Below are 19,871 nucleotides of genomic sequence, written 5' to 3' on the forward strand. Positions count from 1 at the left end.
GTTGGGATTGCCTTCCTGAGCTAACCTGTTGTACTCAGAAACCTCACTGACCCCAAAGCCCAGCAGGATCCTTCCTGTGGTGGGGCTGTTTTTGCTTTGGCTGAGTCGGCCCAGAGAATGGCCAATCTTCTCAGCTTAGATGGTTGTTGCTGTGGCCCTTGAGCAGAGTCTGAGACCAGGGACTATTGGGGGACCCGCTGGAGGTCTTCTTACCATGCAGCAGGCTTCGGGGAGGCACTGGGGGGGCCAGGATGCGCCCCATATGGGCAGACAGGAAGGGCTGGGCCTCTTGGGCTCCGCTATCCAGACTCCAGCTGCTGGGGGCTGCTGGCACAGCTGAAGGGTGGAAACAGATGGCATGAAGGGAGATTACTTCTTGAGCCACCCTCTGGGAGAAGTACAGCCTGTGGCTTCTCCAGTGTGCACCATGTATCCAGCACACGTGTGGGGCATGCCAGCACCTGGAACTAAAAACACTGGCCAAGCAAGGCACTGTGGCCCACAGGGGAGACTGCCCAGGGATTGAAGCTGCTTAAGAGGAGGGCAACAGAGTGAGCTTATGTCTAAAGAATATTCAGGATGAGATAGCTGAATGTGCAGCAAGGAGTGAACAGCTGCGGCCTCTGGGATCTGCCAGGAGGAGAAGAGAAAACAGGACAGAAGAGTAGAGATGAGAATGAGAATATAGAGAGAACACAGGACACAGAGCTCTTTGCCAAAGTCTAGAGTCAGCTCTCCTACTGCCCAGGCTCAGTAGGAAAAGCAGGGAGCAAATACAGGTACCTGTTGGAAGAAACTGCAGCCCAGATTCAGCTGGACTCACTGCTTCCTAACAGGAGGAGGGAGGGCTGTGGAGCCCATGAGTGCCCTTTGGCATCTAGAGAACCCCAGTTCCTAGCACCCACATGCCATGGATGCAGGGTGCAGTGGGCCCAGGATAAAGGGAAGCACAGAGTGTCCTTCTGTGTTAAAGAAGGAGTCCACTGCCAGAATACTGTCCCCTCAGCCACAGTTGGGATGACAGATTTTTCAGGAGGAGAGAGGAATGATGGCTGGACCCTGGGGTCTGAGGGTGCCACTCTGCAGAAGCAGCAGTGGACATGTGAATTCTCTTGGCCAGCTCCTCCTAGAGAACAAATACCAGCAAAAAGAAATATGTCCTTTCTCTGTTGGAGCCAGGCAACTCCACTCTCCCCTTTGGGCTATTAGCAGCAGAGAAGCAGCTCACAATCCAGGTGCTGTCACTGGATTTGTTCTCAGGCCGTGGTAGCTACATTGAGCCTAAGGTTTGGGTTCTTCCTGGTCTAGACACAGAGAGGGGAATTTCAGGGCCTAATGGGAGCTGAGAAGCTTTGGAAGGGAGGAGCTAGAGTCTGTTCTTTGAAAAGGATGTGGCCAGAAGGGCTGGGCCCCCTCAGCTGTCCAGGGATAAGATTGTGACATCCATCCATCATCATCATCTTCCTCTTGCTCAGGAACTGGTGTGGGCTTGCAGCAGAACATAGGGTAAAACTCCACTGTCTAAACAGCCTCAGTTCTGAGGAGAATTGCCCAGTCTCCTGGTATGGTTGATGGCTGGTGGCAGGAAGGAGGGGTGTGCCAATGATTGAGTTGCAGGTGAGACACTTAGCTGTTGCCTGAAAGGAGGAAATAATTCTGCATCTGATGAGCATCAGATGGCTTTCACCAAATAGCCTCCTCAGAGAGCCTGAGCCATCCCAAGAACAGGCCACTCACCCACACTCTCTACAAGATGCAGCATGAGCTTCTTGGTGCTAAGGCTCCCTGCACCTTCCCCTCTCTGCCAAAAAAAGCACCTTCTCCATAAAAAGCCACCAAAGAAGTATCAGGGAATAGGAAGCTTGGAAATGGGTCTGGGCAGCTTCCCTAAAGGGGTTTTGACAGCCCAGGATCTCAGATGCACACCTAGCCCTGGAAGAATTAAGGGGTGCAGATGTTCACCCACAACGGCTCAAAGGAGCTCTAGGCCAGGAAGGCTATGGGAGAAGAAAGCTGACAGGGCTGTAATGGTTTACAAAAGGGTGCCTGCCTGAGTGACTCCACGTAAACCAGAAACCATCAAGTTTGCCCTGCAGCCTGATGTCTGTGAGCAGTGGGGCCAGCAGACCTTTGTCATGTAGCACATGTGCACTGGGGCTAGAGGGAAGGCTAATATAGAATGACTTATCGTAGGAAAAGAGGGGTGATCCCAACTATATCCTGTCGCCTCCCTCCCTCACCATTAACAACTGTCCAGCACTGGCCTGAGGCCGCCAGTGCATAGCCCATGGTCCTGAAGGCAGGCTCGCCTGATCTGGGAGTCACTGCTTGGCAAAAAGAGATACCTGTGAGAGATGTAGTCCTCATGGGACTCAGAACCCTGACTGACAAGAAAATGATGACAAGTATGTACAGTTCCTGCCCTGGAGGATCCAGGTAGAGACTTAGGGAGCTACACTCCGGCCTGTGTGTTGCCACTGGGCAAATGTCTGATTAGCTGCCCTCTAAATGCTGGCCTTGTAGTATGGATATGCTTGCTCTGGGCTCAGCCTCTGTTCTGAGACAACCCTCCTTTCCTTCCACACCTAGTGGTGGGCATGTCCAGCTCCTTGATGTAGTCTGGCCTTGGCCTGAGGCCTGAAGCGCTAATGTATCTGGTTGGGGTAGGGTCCTGGTCGGGCCAACAGCACCTGTTTGAGCTCTAAGCCTATCTAGACTCTTGGCTACTTCTGACGTTGCTCTGCATCTCAGCTGAAGAAATGCCACTGTGGATTCTAGCCCTCCAGGCGAAAAGGGCACTCTGTTTTGGGTCACAGGTGCAGAAGTCCAAGAAGCTGCATGTTTTCGGGATATACGACCATGAAGCTATGAAGGCATCTTCAGCCAGTCTCCAGGCCCTTTGTGGCGGGGCACCCAGCTTCAGTGCCCATCAGTTTTTTGTCTCTTTAAAGAGGACACAGAGGTATGTCCTCCATGATGAGCAAAGGCGGAGCATAACAGTGGGGACAGCACATAGCACTTGATGAACAGGTACGATGATAACGTGATGATGACAGCTTTGGAGGAATAGGGGATGACAGGTTGTATTGGTGGGAACTGAATGTGCCCTAAACTCCAATAGATGGAGCAGCTAGGCAGAGAACCTGTGAGGAGAGGGGTGGATATGAGGCCAGGTTCTGTGTGGCAGGAAGGCTCAGCACTTAGTATTACTCTCTGTTAAAATTAATTCAGATCTCTGTGTCTGAGGTCTGAGTCTGCTTCTTCCATCAGCTTGCAGAAGCAGAACGCAGGGTAAAATGCCCACTCTCTAAACAGCCACAAGTCTAAGGAGGATTGCTTAGTCTCACAGTATGGTTGGTGGCCTGGCAATAAAAGATGAATTCACAGCAGCTGCTGGCCACAGTGGCTACAGGAGGACTGGACTCCTTTGGGGCACCCTGGGCTTCACTTGGAGAAGCCTGTCTTTGGGAAATAGCATGTCTTTCCCCTTCCTCTTGGGGCTCGTTTGGCCATGGCCTATTCTAAGCTCCAAGGAAAGATCCCTGAGGGCCCAAGCTGAGAGGGACCAAAGGGGCCACAAGGCCTGCTGAATTCTGCAGGTGGTTGGGAGGAGTCCAGGGAAGTAGTTGTCTACAGTTTGCACACACAAGCCCAAGTTTCCATAAAGGTGGGCTCAGGGCAGGAGGTACCTGGGGCCTCTTTGAGGGTAGGCCCTGGGGAAGGAGGGATACAGGATATAAACCTTAGCATCAAGCCAGACATGGGTTAAATAGTGAGCACAAGAATTGGTCAGAATTCTGGACAGACAGACAGACCTGAGTGTTGAAGTATGGCTTAGCCCTGGCCAGCTGGTACTCAGGGACAAGAGTCAGACACTCAGGATGGGGACAGACATGGGAAGAAGGCCACCTGGGGAACAATACCTTTTTCAGCCACAGACAGATTGGGATCACTGCAAGGTTTGCAGGCTCCGACCACTTGCTGGAACAGGGCTCGCTGGAAATTCGGTGGCTGAAGGAAGGAGATAAACATTATAGAGAGTGAAAACAACCAGTTATATCTTGGGAGGCAGTGTTGTGGGCCACAAGAGACAGGACATTACAAGATCAGACAGGGAAAACAAAGCAGTGGTACAGCTCACACTTGAGATATACTGAGACCTCCTGGCCAGCCCTAGGAAAAACTGTCCAGGATGTCTGGTTCTCATTGCTTCTATACACAATATTTGCGGTATCATCCTCCAGTATCTGGCTAGGACCCAGGCTGTCTTATGTAGGGCCCAAGAAACAGAACACAGCTACCTGGGAGCATCTGTTTGCATCCTTTTGTATGGCCAGAGAGATCCCCACTTTCCCATGAGCATTGACAGGTTTAGCCTCCTGGAGAGGCCCTGCACAGGCCCATGTTAGCGCCGAAGGTAGAGGAAAGGACAGCATCAAGCCTAGAGTCACAGACAGGACTTGCTGTTTTGATAGGCAGCTGCCAAGCAAACCTCATCCCTCTAGCTAGCAGAGCCGATCAGGCACAGGGAGGTGCCACTAAGAAACTCCTGGCATTCTGAGGCTAGGTAATGGTCACTGAGAGGTGACTTTTATGGACCCTGATAGAAGGGCGGGGGCAGACTGCCCAGGGGAGGGAGTTAATCCCTATAGCTTCTTGATCAAGGTCCCCAGGCAGAGCATTTGGAGAGTTGTGCAAATGGCATGTAGAACAGCCCAGCAGGTAGTGAGGGACTTCAGCTGGATGGATGAGTAAAAGAGGCAGACTTTGCTCCAGTGAGGATGCCACACAAATAGGAAGGAAGAATATCTTCCAGACCAATGTGTCCACCACTGCCTTCTCAGGACAGGCTGCAAAGAACCAATTACCTCCGCTAGACTGTTTAGGGATGAGGAGTCCAGGAATCTGGCGGGAAGGACAGATAGCTACATGAGCAGGGCTGATTCCAGTGGTGGTTCCCGCCACCATTCTACTCACGCCTACACTCTGGATTGCTGGTCCTCAGGTTCACTGCACTCCATATCCAGGAGCCCAGCAGCCTTTTGAGGGATCTTACAGTGGAATGAGAGAGGCATGTAGGACAATGCAGAAGGCCCAGCAAATGCAAGGAGGGAAGCACAGGCTAACACACTTGCAGCAGAGGGCAGTCAGTGTGGTGGGTCTATTACCTGTCCGTTCTCCAGAATGGCTGCTGGATACATAGCACTGCTTGGGCGATCCCGGTATGTGGGCAGCAACAACATCATTTCACGGGCATGGCGGTACTTATCTGGCAGAGAGGGAGAGCCTGTAACCAAGTGAGAACAATCAAGCACAGATGACAAGCCACAGATGGAGGGTCCAGCAGTCAAGCATCCTCAGGATTAGGGAACCAGAGTAGGTATCCCTTGCAGTTAGGGTGAGGATGAGCTCAGCAAGCACAGGAGGAATGAAGCAGAGCCTGGTTGTTAGATGGTGGCAGTGGCTGCACCTCATGTCCCAGCCAAGGCTGACATACGGCAGGCTGGTGAGATGCAGATCTGCTGACACAGCCCCCACCATGCTCAGAAGCAGAGGGTGAGGAGAGTTAAGAACTGGAGCAGGGTGGCTAGGGGCTCCCTGCATCCAGCACTATCAGGAAATGGGTGTGGCCTGTATGCTGGGCTCTCCTGGGGTCCAGGCATGGGAACAGGCCAGCTTGCAATGGAGACACTCACACAGAGACAGAGACACTCAGATAACATAGCCACACAGTTATTACTTGACATACTGTGTCTTTACACACTTACCTTTTGACACCACTGGCCCTGTTCTCACCTGGCTCCCTACCGGCTTTTCTCAGAGGCTTTCGCCCTCAAGATTCTAGGTCCCCAGCGCCTGGCCTCTGCCTTCCTGCCAGTCCTACTGCAACCCTACAGCCAGGCTGGCTGGGGGCCAGGGCTCTGCACCCAGGTTGCTCTCTGGGGTTTTGCTCTGTGACACTTGCCCTTCCGTGAACTCAGGGTTCATGGAACTAATGTGGAAATTATGGGGCTTTAACCCAGGCTCTTTAGTTGACTTGATTCATGTTCTACTCCTGTGAGGCCTCTGCAGTGATTTTCCCTAGCCTGAGGGACTGTTATGGAGGCCACACCAAGCCACATGTGGTGTGACTTAGTCCCCATGGATTCAGGCCACAGCCATAGGTCCAGGAACTTGTCAACCCATGGTCCTTGAGAAGATCTTCCACAGAAGCAGCAAGAGTAACTTGCTGGCTTTCCTGGGGGAATGGGTAATTTGGAAGGCCCTCCAAATGTGCTCATTGTACCAGATACCAGCATATCCATGAGAAACCACTGGGGGAATCGGAGCCATCACAGGAGGATCACCTGGACCTCAAACCTCTGCCTGGCTCTTATGGTTGAAATCCCTGTCTGGGGTGTCGTCTGAGTGAAGCTTAGACCAACCCATGGGCTCCAGCTGAATCTGCAGCAGGGGTCAATCTGCAGCTCCTAGAGGCTCTGTGTCTCTGGAACTCAGGGTCTCTGGGGCTTTCCTTTGAGTGTGCAGTGCCAGCACTGTCAGGACACAGCTAAAAATAAGTCTTCTTCAGCCAGCTTGCCACAGGAGTCCTTGAGAAATTCCTCTTGTATTCATGTTAGTCCAAGAAGATGAGACTAAAATACTTTTAAGAAGTCAGCTTAATAAATACCAGTAATGGGCCGGGCGCGGTGGCTCAAGCCTGTAATCCCAGCACTTTGGGAGGCCGAGACGGGCGGATCACGAGGTCAGGAGATCGAGACCATCCTGGCTAACACAGTGAAACCCCGTCTCTACTAAAAAATACAAAAAAAAACTAGCCCGGCGAGATGGCGGGCGCCTGTAGTCCCAGCTACTCGGGAGGCTGAGGCAGGAGAATGGCGTGAACCCGGGAGGCGGAGCTTGCAGTGAGCTGAGATCACGCCACTGCACTCCAGCCTGGGCGACAGAGCGAGACTCCGTCTCAAAACAACAACAACAACAACAACAACAACAACAACAACAACAACAAAAACCAGTAATGTAACTTTTTCCACAGTTGGTCTGAGTAATCCTGTTTGTAGAACCTCAGGGCTGGCTTTAAGACCCAGTCGTTAAAAAATGTTCTTTCACTTGTAAGAGAATGAATAAAGTATGATTTTTAAAACTCAACTTGAATTGCTATTTTGTGATTTTACTGGTTTCTATGTTCTCTTTTAGAACCTGTACTCTTAGGCAACCTCAAGAAGATGGCTATGTAAAGAGAAATGAAAAAAGCACCTGTTCTCACTGACTGATATAATGCTTTCCCAGCAAGAAACTCTCAGAATCCTTCCTGAGCCTTGCGGCCCACAGCTCTAGACAGGACTACTCTCTGTTCAGTATGCACACACACACACACACACACACACAAACAGCACTTTTAGACTAACTCAGTAACATCAAACCCATATCTAATGCCCATTCCACACCAAGCATGTGATTGGAACCTGGTATACTGTCTTGCTCAGGTTGTCCGTGATCTCTCACCTCATGGAGCTCACAGCTCATGAAGAAAGCCCCACATCTGCATACTCAATATCCTGATCCGTGTGAGGGGGTTAGGATGGAGATACAGAAGCCTGAAGGCTGTAGCCAGGGCTCAGGGGCTCTGCTGAAGATTCAGACTCTTGTTATGGTGGTCTCTCTGGGCTATGGTGGCCACAAAGGGGTGCTCCTTGCCACCACTAAATTTTTTACCTGTACCACTTCACTTCCCTTCCCCTGCCCTCTGCCCTGGGCAGCCAATCCCATGGTAGGAGAAGGTGATGGTTACTTTTCATGAAAACATTTGAACACCACAAGGGTTTCTGTGTTCATGGGACTTCTGAATTATGTGAGTTGTAGTCTAGTAAACCCCAGTGTCAATGAATTACTTAAGGATTATTCAAAATCCCTGTTTCCTAGCTCCAGTCAGCCTTTTGATCAGCAGGGGGAGCTGTCAACTCACAAGAGTTTAGACTGCCTGACAGGCCATTCCTCTCTGACATTTCCAAAGCAACAGGAATCACAGCAGTGTCCATGGGTATGGCAAGGAAAGCCAGTGGTCTCATGACCACTCTTGGGAGTGGGGAAAGTAACCCCAATGCAAAGGACTTCCCTCAAGATCACCTTTATGAAAGCTTTCCCCTCCCTGGTAATACCAAACACAAACCTCAAACAGAGTGGACTGTTTCCTCCCTTCTTAGCCCAGAGTGCATCTACATCTACTACATGCATTTGAAAGTATCAGTCTTTCTCTATGATGCCATGTCACACAGACCCTTCTATTTTGTCTCCCAGGGCCTAACACCATGCTTGACAGACGTAGGACCTGCACCTTTCTCCAGATGAGCCTGCACACGGATTGTATGGAAGTTGTGGTCTAGAAGGGACTTCCTTTCTTTCTTACATCCTCTGATCTTGTCACTATTCTCTTTGGGCCAAGTTCTAGTTAACCATTTTGCTTATTTTTGCACTTAATGTTTACCCCCGAAAGGGAAGGGGCTTCTCTCAGCCTTCCTCTGTGTGATATTCTGGAGTTTGGCCATTGTGACAGCTCCTCTCCAAAAATAGTGACCATCAACGCCTTCCCTCCCAAAACACACATGCCATTCCTTACAACATGAGGTGTAATCTCATTCCCCTCTCTGGTATCGGGGTTGACATTAGTGACTTGACGAGACAATAGAAACATGGGGGCTTCCTGGGACATCCAAGGCTGGGTAAAAAGGAGCCTTGAGGCTTCTTCCTGGGTCTCTTAGAATGCTTTCTCCGGGGATAATCAGCTGCCATGCTGTGAGAAGTCTAAGTCACATGGAAAGGTCATATGTAGGGGCTCAAGTTGACAGTCCCAGCCGCACCCCAAGCTGACCACCAGCATCAATTGTCAGCCATGTATGTAAGCCATCTCGAATATCCAGCCCAGCTGAGCCTTTAGATGATTCCAGCCAGTGACATCTGACTCCAAGTGAGAATTGCTCAGTGAGCCCTGTAAACCCACAGAATAAGAGATTATTATAGATTATTTTAAGAAGTTTTGGGGGTGGTTTATTATGCAGCAACAGATAACCAAGCATTTGAAGTAAAAAGGAGTTATTTCCAAACAAGGAGAACATAATTTCTCTCTATTCAGCACTGACGTAGTGCACCACCTGCCCCTAAGGCAAGATCCATGCAGATTCCTCACAAGCATTCAGTAAAAGCTTGATAAGTGAATAAATCAGTCAATAGCTAGAAGGGAAAGGTGGTAACCGCCATACTGTGAGGTCCCCAACAGCAGGGCCTGCTTATTCCTCCTCATTCTTCTTTTCAGGACACTGAGTATCTGGAACAGCCTAGAGGAAGTGTCTGACCAATGTCAGAGTGTAATTGAGTTCAAATGTTCATCCTTGGTTGCCTTCTGTGTTTATCAATCATCATGATTCAGAGATCTGTCCTCAGCAAGAATACCAGATAAAGTCTTAGATATGTCTGAGCATATCTTAGACACGCTTTGGGTTAGGGAAAAAAACAAAACCAGAGGGATTACAAAATCTGTTTCTGAAGCTCTGTTCAGGACTATTTACCTGAAGATACTGTAAATGCTAACCTCAACTGTGGCATTCATGGCTCAGGGTTTCTTTTCTTTTTATTCCCAAGGCTGTCTTTCAATGTGCCTTCTTGATAACACATATCACTGCTCCTTCTCTATGTCTGCAGCCTTCACATACTGACAAATCTTCAGCATGCACCAATCTTTTGGTTCATTTGTCCTATTTAGTACTAGAAATGTCTGCTTTCAAATGCTGGCTCCCCTTTTCTGACCTCAGAGTCCATGCTAGGGAGGCAATATGGGCAGTGGAATGGGCATGAGAGTGAGGGCTGGTGAGTGTAAAGATCTGTGAACCAAACTTAGCTTGGCCATGAACTGGCTAAGTGGCCTTAATCCCCTTGCCCTGGAAATTAGGGCTTGGTCTGAATACTTCAGGTGGAAGTCTGACTGCCTGTTGCAACCTTATTCCACTTCCCTCTACAATCTGCCAAGGCTTTTCCCAGGTGGTCACTGCATCTTTTCACTGTGCCACACGGCCATCACTCCTACTGTGGGCTTCTCTCCATTACTCCCAGTTGTGGGCTTTGTGGGTTTCTGTGCTTTGGAGAGCTTCTTTCCTTAACGACTTCTCATGTCATAAATTTGTGCTGTTACACCAATCAGACGTAGATTTGGTCTTTTCACATAGTCCCATATTTCTTGGAGGCTTTGTTCGTTTCTTTTTACTCTTTTTTCTCTAAACTTCTCTTCTCGCTTCATTTCATTCATTTGATCTTCAATCACTGATACCCTTTCTTCCAGTTGATCAAATTGGCTACTGAAGCTTGCGCATGCATCACGTAGTTCTCGTGCCATGGTTTTCAGCTCCATCAGGTCATTTAAGGACTTCTCTACACTGCTTATTCTAGTTAGCCATTCGTCTACTCTTTTTTCAAGGTTTTTAGCTTCTTTGCGATGGGTTCGAACATCCTCCTTTAGCTGGGAGAAGTTTGTTATTACCGATTGTCTAAGCCTTCTTCTCTCAACTCGTCAAAGTCATTCTCTGTCCAGCTTTGTTCCATTGCTGGCAAGGAGCTGTGTTCCTCTGGAGGAGAAGAGGCGCTCTAATTTTTAGAATTTTCAGCTTTTCTGCTCTGGTTTCTCCCCATCTTTGTGGTTTTATCTACCTTTGGTCTTTGATGATGGTGACGCACAGATGGGGTTTTGGTATGGATGTCCTTTCTGTTGGTTAGTTTTCCTTCTAACAGTCAGGACCCTCAGGTGCAGGTCTGTTGGAGTTTGCTGGAGGTCCACTCCAGACCCTGTTTGCCCGGGTATCACCAGTGGCAAATGTTGCTGTCTGATCCTTCCTCTGGAAGATTCGTCTCAGAGGGGCACCCTGCCGTATGAGGTGTCAGTTGCCCAATACTGGGAGATGCCTCCCAGTTAGACTACTCGGGGGTCAAGGACCCACTTGAGGAGGCAGTCTGCCCATTCTCAGATCTTAAAATCCACGCTGGGAAAACCACTGCTCTCTTCAAAGCTGTCAGACAGGGACGTTTAATTCTGCAGAAGTTTCTGCTGCCTTTTGTTCAGCTATGCCCTGCCCCTAGAGGTGGACTCTACAGAGGCAGGCAGGCCTCCTTGAGCTGTGGTGGGCTCCACCCAGTTTGAGCTTCCCAGCCCCTTTGTTTACCTACTTAAGTCTCAGCAATGGTGGACGCCCCTCCCCCAGCCTCGCTGCCGCCTCACAGTTTGCTCTCAGACTGCTGAGAGAGAGGTGAGTGAGGCTCCATGGGTGTTGGATCCTCCGAGCCAGGCGCGGGATATAATCTCCTGGTGTGCCGTTTGCTAAGGCCGTTGGGAAAGTGCAGTATTAGGGTTGGAGTGTCCCGATTTTCCAGGTACCATCTGTCACGGCTTCCCTTTGCTAGGAAAGGGAATTCCCTGACCCCTTGGGCTTCCCGGGTGAGGCGATGTCCCGCCGTGCTCCGTGGGCTGCACCCACTGTCTGACAAGCCCTTGTGAGATGAACCCGGTACCTCAGTTGGAAATGCAGAAATCACCCGTCTTCTGTGTCACTCACGCTGGGAGCTGCAGACTGGAGCTGTTCCTATTCGTGACGGGGAGAATGGAACCAAGTTGGAAAACACTCTTCAGGATATTATCCAGGAGAACTTCCCCAACCTAGCGAGGCAGGCCAACATTCAAATTCAGGAAATACAGAGAATGCCGCAAAGATACTCCTCGAGAAGAGCAACGCCAAGACACATAATTGCCAGATTCACCAAAGTTGCAATGAAGGAAAACATGTTAAGGGCAGCCAGAGAGAAAGGTCGGGTTATCCACAAAGGAAAGCCCATCAGACGAACAGTGGATCTCTTGGCAGAAACTCTACAAGCCAGAAGACAGTTGGGGCCAATATTCAACATTCTTAAAGAAAATAATTTTCAACCCAGAATTTCATATCCAGCCAAATTAAGCTTCGTAAGTGAAGGAGAAATAAAATCCTTTACAGACAAACAAATGCTGAGAGATTCTGTCACCACCAGGCCTGCCTTACAAGAGCTCCTGAAGGAAGCACTAAACATGGAAAGGAACAACCAGTACCAACCACTGCAAAAACATGCCAAATTGTAAAGACCATCGATGCTAGGAAGAAACTGCATCAACTAATGAGCAAAATAACCAGTTAACATCATAATGACAGGATCAAATTCACACATAATGATATTAACCTCAAATGTAAACGGGCTAAATGCTCCAATTAAAAGACACAGACTGGCAAACTGGATAAACAGTCAAGACCCATCAGTGTGCTGTATTCAGGAGACCCATCTCGTATACAGAGACACACATAGGCTGAAAATAAAGGGATGGAGGAAGATCTACCAAGCAAATGGAAAACAAAAAAAAGCAGGGGTTGCAATCCTAATCTCTGATAAAACAGACTTTAAACCAACAAAGATCAAAAGAGACAAAGAAGGCCATTACATAATGGTAAAGGGATCAATTCAACAAGAAGAGTTAACTATCCTAAATATATATGCACCCAACACAGGAGCACCCAGATTCATAAAGCAAGTCCTTAGAGACCTACAAAGAGACTTAGACTCCCCCACAATAATAATGGGAGACTTTAACACCCCACTGTCAACATTAGATCAGTGAGACAAAGTTAACAAGGATATCCAGGAATTGAACTCAACTCTGCACCAAGCGGATCTAATACACATCTACAGAACTCTCCATCCCAAATCAACAGAATATACATTCTTCTCAGCACCACATCACACTTATTCCAAAACTGCCCACATAGTTGGAAGTAAAGCACTCCTCAGCAAATGTAAAGAACAGAAATTATAACAAACTGTCTCTCAGACCACAGTGCAATCAAACTGGAACTCAGGATTAAGACACTCACTAAAAACTGCTCAACTACATGGAAACTGAACAACCTGCTCCTGAATGACTACTGGGTACACAATGAAATGAAGGCAGAAATAAAGATGTTCTTTGAAACCAATGAGAACAAAGACACAACATACCAGAATCTCTGGGGCACATTTAAAGCAGTGTGTACAGGGAAATTTAGAGCACTAAATACCCACAAGAGAAAGCAGGAAAGATCTAAAATTGACACCCTAATATCACAATTAAAAGAACTAGAGAAGCAAGAGCAAACACATTCAAAAGCTAGCAGAAGGGAAGAAATAACTAAGATCAGAACAGAACTGAAGGAGATAGAGACACAAAAAAAACCCTTCAAAAAATCAATGAATCCAGGAGCTGGTTTTTTTGAGAAGATCAACAAAATTGTTAGACCACTAGCAACACCAATAAAGAAGACAGAAGAATCAAACCGATGCAATACAAAATGATAAAGGAGATCACCACCGATCTCACAGAAATACAAACTACCATCAGAGAATACTATAAACACCTCTATGCAAATAAACTAGAAAATCTAGAAGAAATGGATAAATTCCTGGACACATACACCCTCCCAAGACTAAACCAGGAAGAAGTTGAATCCCTGAATAGACCAATAACAGGTTCTGAAATTGAGGCAATAATTAATAGCCTACCATCCAAAAAAAAGTTCAGGACCAGATGGATTCACAGCCGAATTCTACCAGAGGTACAAAGAGGAGCTGGTACCATTCCTTCTGAAACTATTCCAATCAATAGAAAAAGAGGGAATCCTCCCTAAGTCATTTTATGAGGCTAATATCATCCTGATACTGAAGCCTGGCAGAGACACAACAAAAAAAGAGAACTTTAGACCAATATCTCTGATGAACATTGATGCAAAAATCCTCAGTGAAATACTGGCAAACTGAATCCAGCAGCACATCAAAAAGCTTATCCACCACGATCAAGTTGGCTTCATCCCTGGGATGCAAGGCTGGTTCAACATATGCAAATCAATTAATGTAATCCATCACATAAACAGAACCAAAGACAAAGACCACATGATTATCTCAATAGATGCAGAAAAGGCCTTTGACAAAATTCAACAGCACTTCATGCTAAAAACTCTCCATAAACTAGGTATTGATGGAACGTATCTCAAAATAATAAGAGCTACTTATGACAAACCCACAGCCAATATCATACTGAATGGGCAAAAACTGGAAGCATTCCCTTTGAACACTGGCACAAGACAGGGATGCCCTCTCTCACCACTCCTATTCAACATAGTGTTGGAAGTTCTGGCCAGGGCAATCAGGCAAGAGAAGGAAATAAAGGGTATTCAGTCAGGAAAAGAGGAAGTCAAATTGTCCTGTTTGCAGATGACATGATTGTATATTTAGAAAACCCCATCATCTCAGCCCAAAATCTCCTTAAGCTGATAAGCAATGTCAGCAAAGTCTCAGGATACAAAATCAATGTACAAAAATCACAAGCATTCCTATATACCAATAACAGACAAATGGAGAGCCAAATCATGAGTGAACTCCCATTCACAATTGCTTCAAAGAGAATAAAATACCTAGGAATCCAACTAACAAGGGATGTGAAGGACCTCTTCAAGGAGAACTACAAATCACTGCTCAATGAAATAAAAGAGGACATAAACATATGGAAGAACATTCCATGCTCATGGATAGGAAGAATCAATATCGTGAAAATAGCCATATTGCCCAAGGTAATTTATAGATTCAATGCCATCCCCCTCAAGCTACCAATGACTTTTTTCACAGAATTGGGAAAAACTACTTTAAAGTTCTTATGGAACCAAAAAAGAACCTGCACTGCCAAGGCAATCCTAAGACAAAAGAACAAAGCTGGAGGCATCACACTACCTGACTTCAAACTATACTACAAGGCTACAGTATCCAAAACAGCATGGTACTGGTAACAAAACAGAGATATAGACCAATGGAACAGAATAGAGCCCTTGGAAATAATGCTGCACATCTACAACCATCTGATCTTTGACAAACCTGACAAAAACAAGAAATGGGGAAAGGATTCCCTATTTAATAAATAGTGCTGGGAAAACTGGCTAGCCATATGTAGAAAGCTGAAACAGGATCCCTTCCTTATACCTTATATAAAAATTAATTCAAGATGGATTAAAGACTTAAATGTTAGACCTAAAACCATAAAATCCCTATAAGAAAACCCAGGTAATACCATTCAGGACATAGGCATGGGCAAGGACTTCATGACTAGAACACCAAAAGCAACGGCAACAAAAGCCAAAATTGACAAATGGGATCTAATTCAACTAAAGAGCTTCTGCACAGCAAAAGAAACTACCATCAGAGTGAACAGGCAACCTACAGAATGGGAGGAAATTGTTACAATCTACCCATCTAACAAAGGGCTAGTATCCAGAATCTACAAAGAACTTAAACAAATTTACAAGAAAAAATCAAACAACCCCATCAAAAAGTGGGCAAAGGATATGAACAGATACTTCTCAAAACAAGACATTTATGAAGCCAACAGACACATGAAAAAATGCTCATCATCACTGGTCATCAGAGAAATGCAAATGAAAACCACAATGAGATACCATCTCAAACCAGTTAGAATGGCGATCATTAAAAAGTCAGGAAACAACAGGTGCTGGAGAGGATGTGGAGAAATAGAACACTTTTACACTGTTGGTGGGACTGTAAACTAGTTCAACCATTGTGGAAGACAGTGTGGCAATTCCTCAAGGATCTAGAACTAGAAATACCATTTGACCCAGCCATCCCATTACCAGGTATATACCCAAAGGATTATAAATCATGCTGCTATAAGGACACATGCACACATGTTTATGGTGGCACTATTCACAATAGCAAAGACTTGGAACCAACCCAAATGTCCATCAATGATAGAGTGGATTAAGAAAATGTGGCACATATGCACCATGGAATACTATGCAGCCATAAAACGATGAGTTCATGTCCTTTGTAGGGATATGGATAAAGCTGGAAACCATCATTCTGAGCAAACTATCGCAAGGACAGAAAACCAAACACCGCATGTTCTCACTCATAGGTGGGAACTGAACAATGAGAACACTTGGACACAGGGTGCGGAACATCAGCACTGGGGCCTATTGTGGGGTGGCAGGAGGGGGAAGGGATAGCATTAGAATATATACCTAATGTAAATGATGATTTAATGGGCGCAGAACACCACCATGGCACACGTATACATATGTAACAAACCTGCATGTGTGCACATGTACCACAGAACTTAAAGTACAATAATAAAAATAAATAAATAAATAAATTTGTGCTATTTTTCTTTGGTTTTATAATAATGAGAAGAACAAAGAGACTCCCTCCTTCTGAAGCCTGGAAGCAAGAGCAAGTGACTGGCTGGCAAGTTCAGACCACTGTCACTACCCTGCAAGCCAACCCTGGAAAGCATTAGATCCTATTTACCACAGCTAATTTCCATTCCACAGCAAATGTTTCTGTCTACAAGGACAGAATCAACTTTCACTTGGGAACTAGGATTAGAATGTGAAAAAGATGCTGGCTCTCAAAGAACAATATTTATTCAACTGAACTAGAAAACAAGTAATAATTGGCAAAGTAAATAGGTTTTTACAGAGCCATCTTTTCTGAGAAAGCCTTTCCCAACTGAAGAAAAACTTTTTGGTTGCTGTTACTGTTTTAGAATAACATTTTCCAGGGTTAATTTTAGTCTCCTGATTTACTTTCCATACTTTGTCATCATGCCTGATTCCTCAAGACAAAATACTAACTTTTGCCTTGACTTTGATCTTTGTTCTAGCAAAAATTTCAATGGGAAAGAAGTGAGCTTTCTTCTAAGCTGTGTGTCCTTTCACTGAGGTAGAAATGCAATGGCTGCACAGCAGCAGCCACTGCTCAGAGTGGAGTCTAAAGCCAGCCAGAGAAGAGGCCTGGAGGCAGGAACTCTCGAGTCCTTAGTGGTAAAAGCACAAATGAGTATTCTCTAAGTCACAGGGCTGCTCTCAAAGACACAGTCACAGATAACGGGAAGCCGAGTGGGGTTCACGAAGACCTCTCTTCTCCATTCTGCAAGTAGCACCCTGCCATCCTTACCTCGGGCACTGGAAGGGGCAGAGGTAATCATCTGGGATGGTGCTGAGTGAGTGGAACTCAGGCTGGAGGAAGAAGGGCTTGCCTGGGACGAGGACAGAACAGAGACGTTGGTGACCGAGCCCTGGTACCTGGGGTTGGGATACACAAGCTGCAAAGGGAGAAAAATCAGCAGGATAGAGGTCTGAATGGCCAGGACTTTAGGGCTGGCACAGAGTTGGCTTTTTCATGCCCTGAGGTGCTCTGCCCCAGTGCTTTATGCTATACCCTGAGCCCTGATGGAGGCCAGGCTAATGGTTGGGCACTAGGGGCCACCCATACCACCCATATGGAACAAAGTTGTTGGGCTGGCCATACTACGGTGACCACAGAGGAAGCAGGACTAAGCCAACAGGAATGCCAGGCAAGGGGGCACTCTGGCAGAGGATCTTTCCCATGGGATCTCTTGAAGCAACCAGGGCTGAAGCTGGATTTTCTTCTTGGGAAATAAGGCCTGGGAACCGATACTTAGGATGGTGTGTGGAGGAAAGGCAGCTTTCTAGCTCTGATGAGGGGTGTTCTGAATTTGGAGCTAGAGAATTAGGCAGGGTTGCCAGCCCTCAGATCAGACATTGCAACAGCAAGGTGAGTCCTGTAGGCATGGTGACCTGGCCCACTCTCCCTGGACAGCTCTGTACCTGCATGTGGTGGTACAGGTCCTCGGGAGCATCGCCCATGGAGCCGTCGCCCAGCATCACCATGTTTCCTGCTTCACTAGACGCATGTGAGGAGAGAGAGGATGATGAATGGCGGCCTGTGCCCATCAAGTTCATGGGGCTGTGAGTAAGAGTGGGAAATAGGGAGGAATCAGGCCGATGGCAGGTGGCAGGGGGACAACAGAGCAGAATGTGTGGAACAGTCATCCCTGGTTTCAGCTACCACCGGTTTGGAGGGTTCCATAGCCAATGCTCATACCCATCTGAGGCCTGGAGCAGTCCTGAGCTGTACCCTGCTACTCAGGAGCCCTTGGTCTGGGAGAGACAATGGTGTGGTACACTGGACAAGCCTCTACCTACAGCTACATGGCTTATGGCCACTCAGTTTAACGACATTAGCAGTTTCTCAGGAGGAATAAAGAGATATGCCAAATCAGGTCAAAGATCTCAGGTCCCCCTTTCTATGGGGTATTAGTCTGGGTCAGTGCCCACCTCTCCACCCCCAACACCATGATGGGATCTGCTCCTTGGTCAGAGGCTTCTTCCCAGTGTGGGAAGCTACCAAAATAGCTGGCTGTGAACTATCTGCGGTCCTCTGTCCACATCTGTGGCCAAAAGGCTTGTCAATAGCTCTCCTCTAGCAATACCAGGAAAGCCTCTCATTCATTTGTTCCTTATTTACTAAGTGCCCATTCTGTGCTGAGTTGCCGCTCACACTGGAAAACAAGCCTAAGTGAGGGGCTCCTCTCACTGGTCTCCTCCTCCAACCTGGCCTTCCTGGCTTAGAGACTTTCAGTATTCTCAGTTGAGCCCAGGCAAACCAGTCTTTGATGTTCACATCACTATGCTGTTTCTTCCTTAAAACTGACTTGGTGATCCTCATTCTCCTTGGGATCAAGTCCAAAGGCCTGCATGAACAAGGCTCATTCAGAGTTGGTCCTATCCCCTTTTCCATGCCCTGGAATCCTGCACTCCAGCCACTTGGCTCTACTCAGAGTGCTGACCAGGCTGGCTTGTTCATATCTTGAGGCTTCTGCATGTGTCAGTCAATTTGCCTAGATCTTGCCCTATCACCCTCCTAACCCCTAGCAAACATCTATTTATCCTTCAAGACTTACCCCAAATGCCCCCTCCTCCATGCTGCCACAATATCATGTATACACTTCTCTTAACCAGGATAGTGACTGACTGAATGCAGGGTGTGGGTCCTACGGCAGGAGCCACATAAGTGTTTGCTGTGTGCATGGGTAAGAGGGAACATGAGTATACACAAGGACTCTTTTGTCTGACCCTTGACAATTTAGACTCACCTCTCCAGAGGGAACCCTCCCCAGCCCTAAGGCCATACCTGTGCCGATGGGTCATCTTGATGCTCTCCGGACTCATGGGGCTATGGGATGCCAGAACATTTCCCCGTGGGGTGCTGGTGCCTGAACATGCAGGACTTAGCTTATCCAAACCTGGAAACTCCTGTTGAGAAATGAATGCCTTACTCAACTCCTGTTGAGTAAAGAATAAATAAGTAACTAAGAATAAATAAGTAACTAAGAATAAATAAGTAAATAAGAATAAATAAGTAACTAAGGGATGTGAGGGAAGAACTGACTGGTGATCAAAAATCTAAAAGAAACAAAAAAGAGTCATATGGTTGGCTGAACCTGAACTGATTCCTTTGGGCAATGCCCCCTTTATGACTAAAACACCCTCCTAACTGCATGGGAACCTAGACCAAAGGCCGTGTGCGAGGCCCCAGGTTGACTCCACACTAAGAGAAGCACCTCTGGAATGAACTGAAGCTGGTCTGAGCTCATAGGAATGTGTTAACAGGTTTTCTCACTATGGAATAAGTAGAACAAGATTTGGGAAAAAGTAGAGGAAGAGCTTATTATTAGTTGTCAATCAGTGGGCACCAATTACATAAGGATTGGTGTCGAGTTTTATTAGACTGCTAAATGGCCTAGCTCTTAGTGACCTGGGTTGTCTGTGACACAGTCTACGGGGAGACAGAACATAAAATCCTGATGTATGTAACTGAAAAATAGCACAGATCTATTTTAGCTTAATTAATTCATATTAAGTATACAGATTTCTGGGCACAGAGTTCTGATCTCAAACCCTACTGGGTGA

General features: G+C 47.0%; 1 protein-coding gene across 7 annotated transcripts in view; it reads right to left on the bottom strand.

Annotated features, from left to right (window-relative positions):
• The window catches only part of DOCK3 (dedicator of cytokinesis 3), a 666,839-nt gene that overhangs the window by 4,392 nt on the left and 642,576 nt on the right, over positions 1-19,871 (bottom strand). For 3 of the 7 annotated variants that reach the window (XM_030934847.1, XM_030934917.1, XM_030934785.1), the window contains 6 exons: positions 19,093-19,214; positions 17,727-17,865; positions 17,053-17,200; positions 5,169-5,287; positions 3,924-4,011; positions 214-336 (listed from right to left, as the gene is read on the bottom strand). In XM_030934847.1, coding sequence (XP_030790707.1) covers positions 214-336; positions 3,924-4,011; positions 5,169-5,287; positions 17,053-17,200; positions 17,727-17,865; positions 19,093-19,214 — 739 coding nt within the window. The remainder of the gene's footprint in view (positions 1-213; positions 337-3,923; positions 4,012-5,168; positions 5,288-17,052; positions 17,201-17,726; positions 17,866-19,092; positions 19,215-19,871) is intronic. The other 4 variants (XM_030934886.1, XM_030934854.1, XM_030934815.1 and 1 more) reach the window with 4 other exon arrangements.

This window comes from Rhinopithecus roxellana, chromosome 1 (assembly GCF_007565055.1).
Source record: "Rhinopithecus roxellana isolate Shanxi Qingling chromosome 1, ASM756505v1, whole genome shotgun sequence".
Taxonomy (NCBI): domain Eukaryota; kingdom Metazoa; phylum Chordata; class Mammalia; order Primates; family Cercopithecidae; genus Rhinopithecus; species Rhinopithecus roxellana.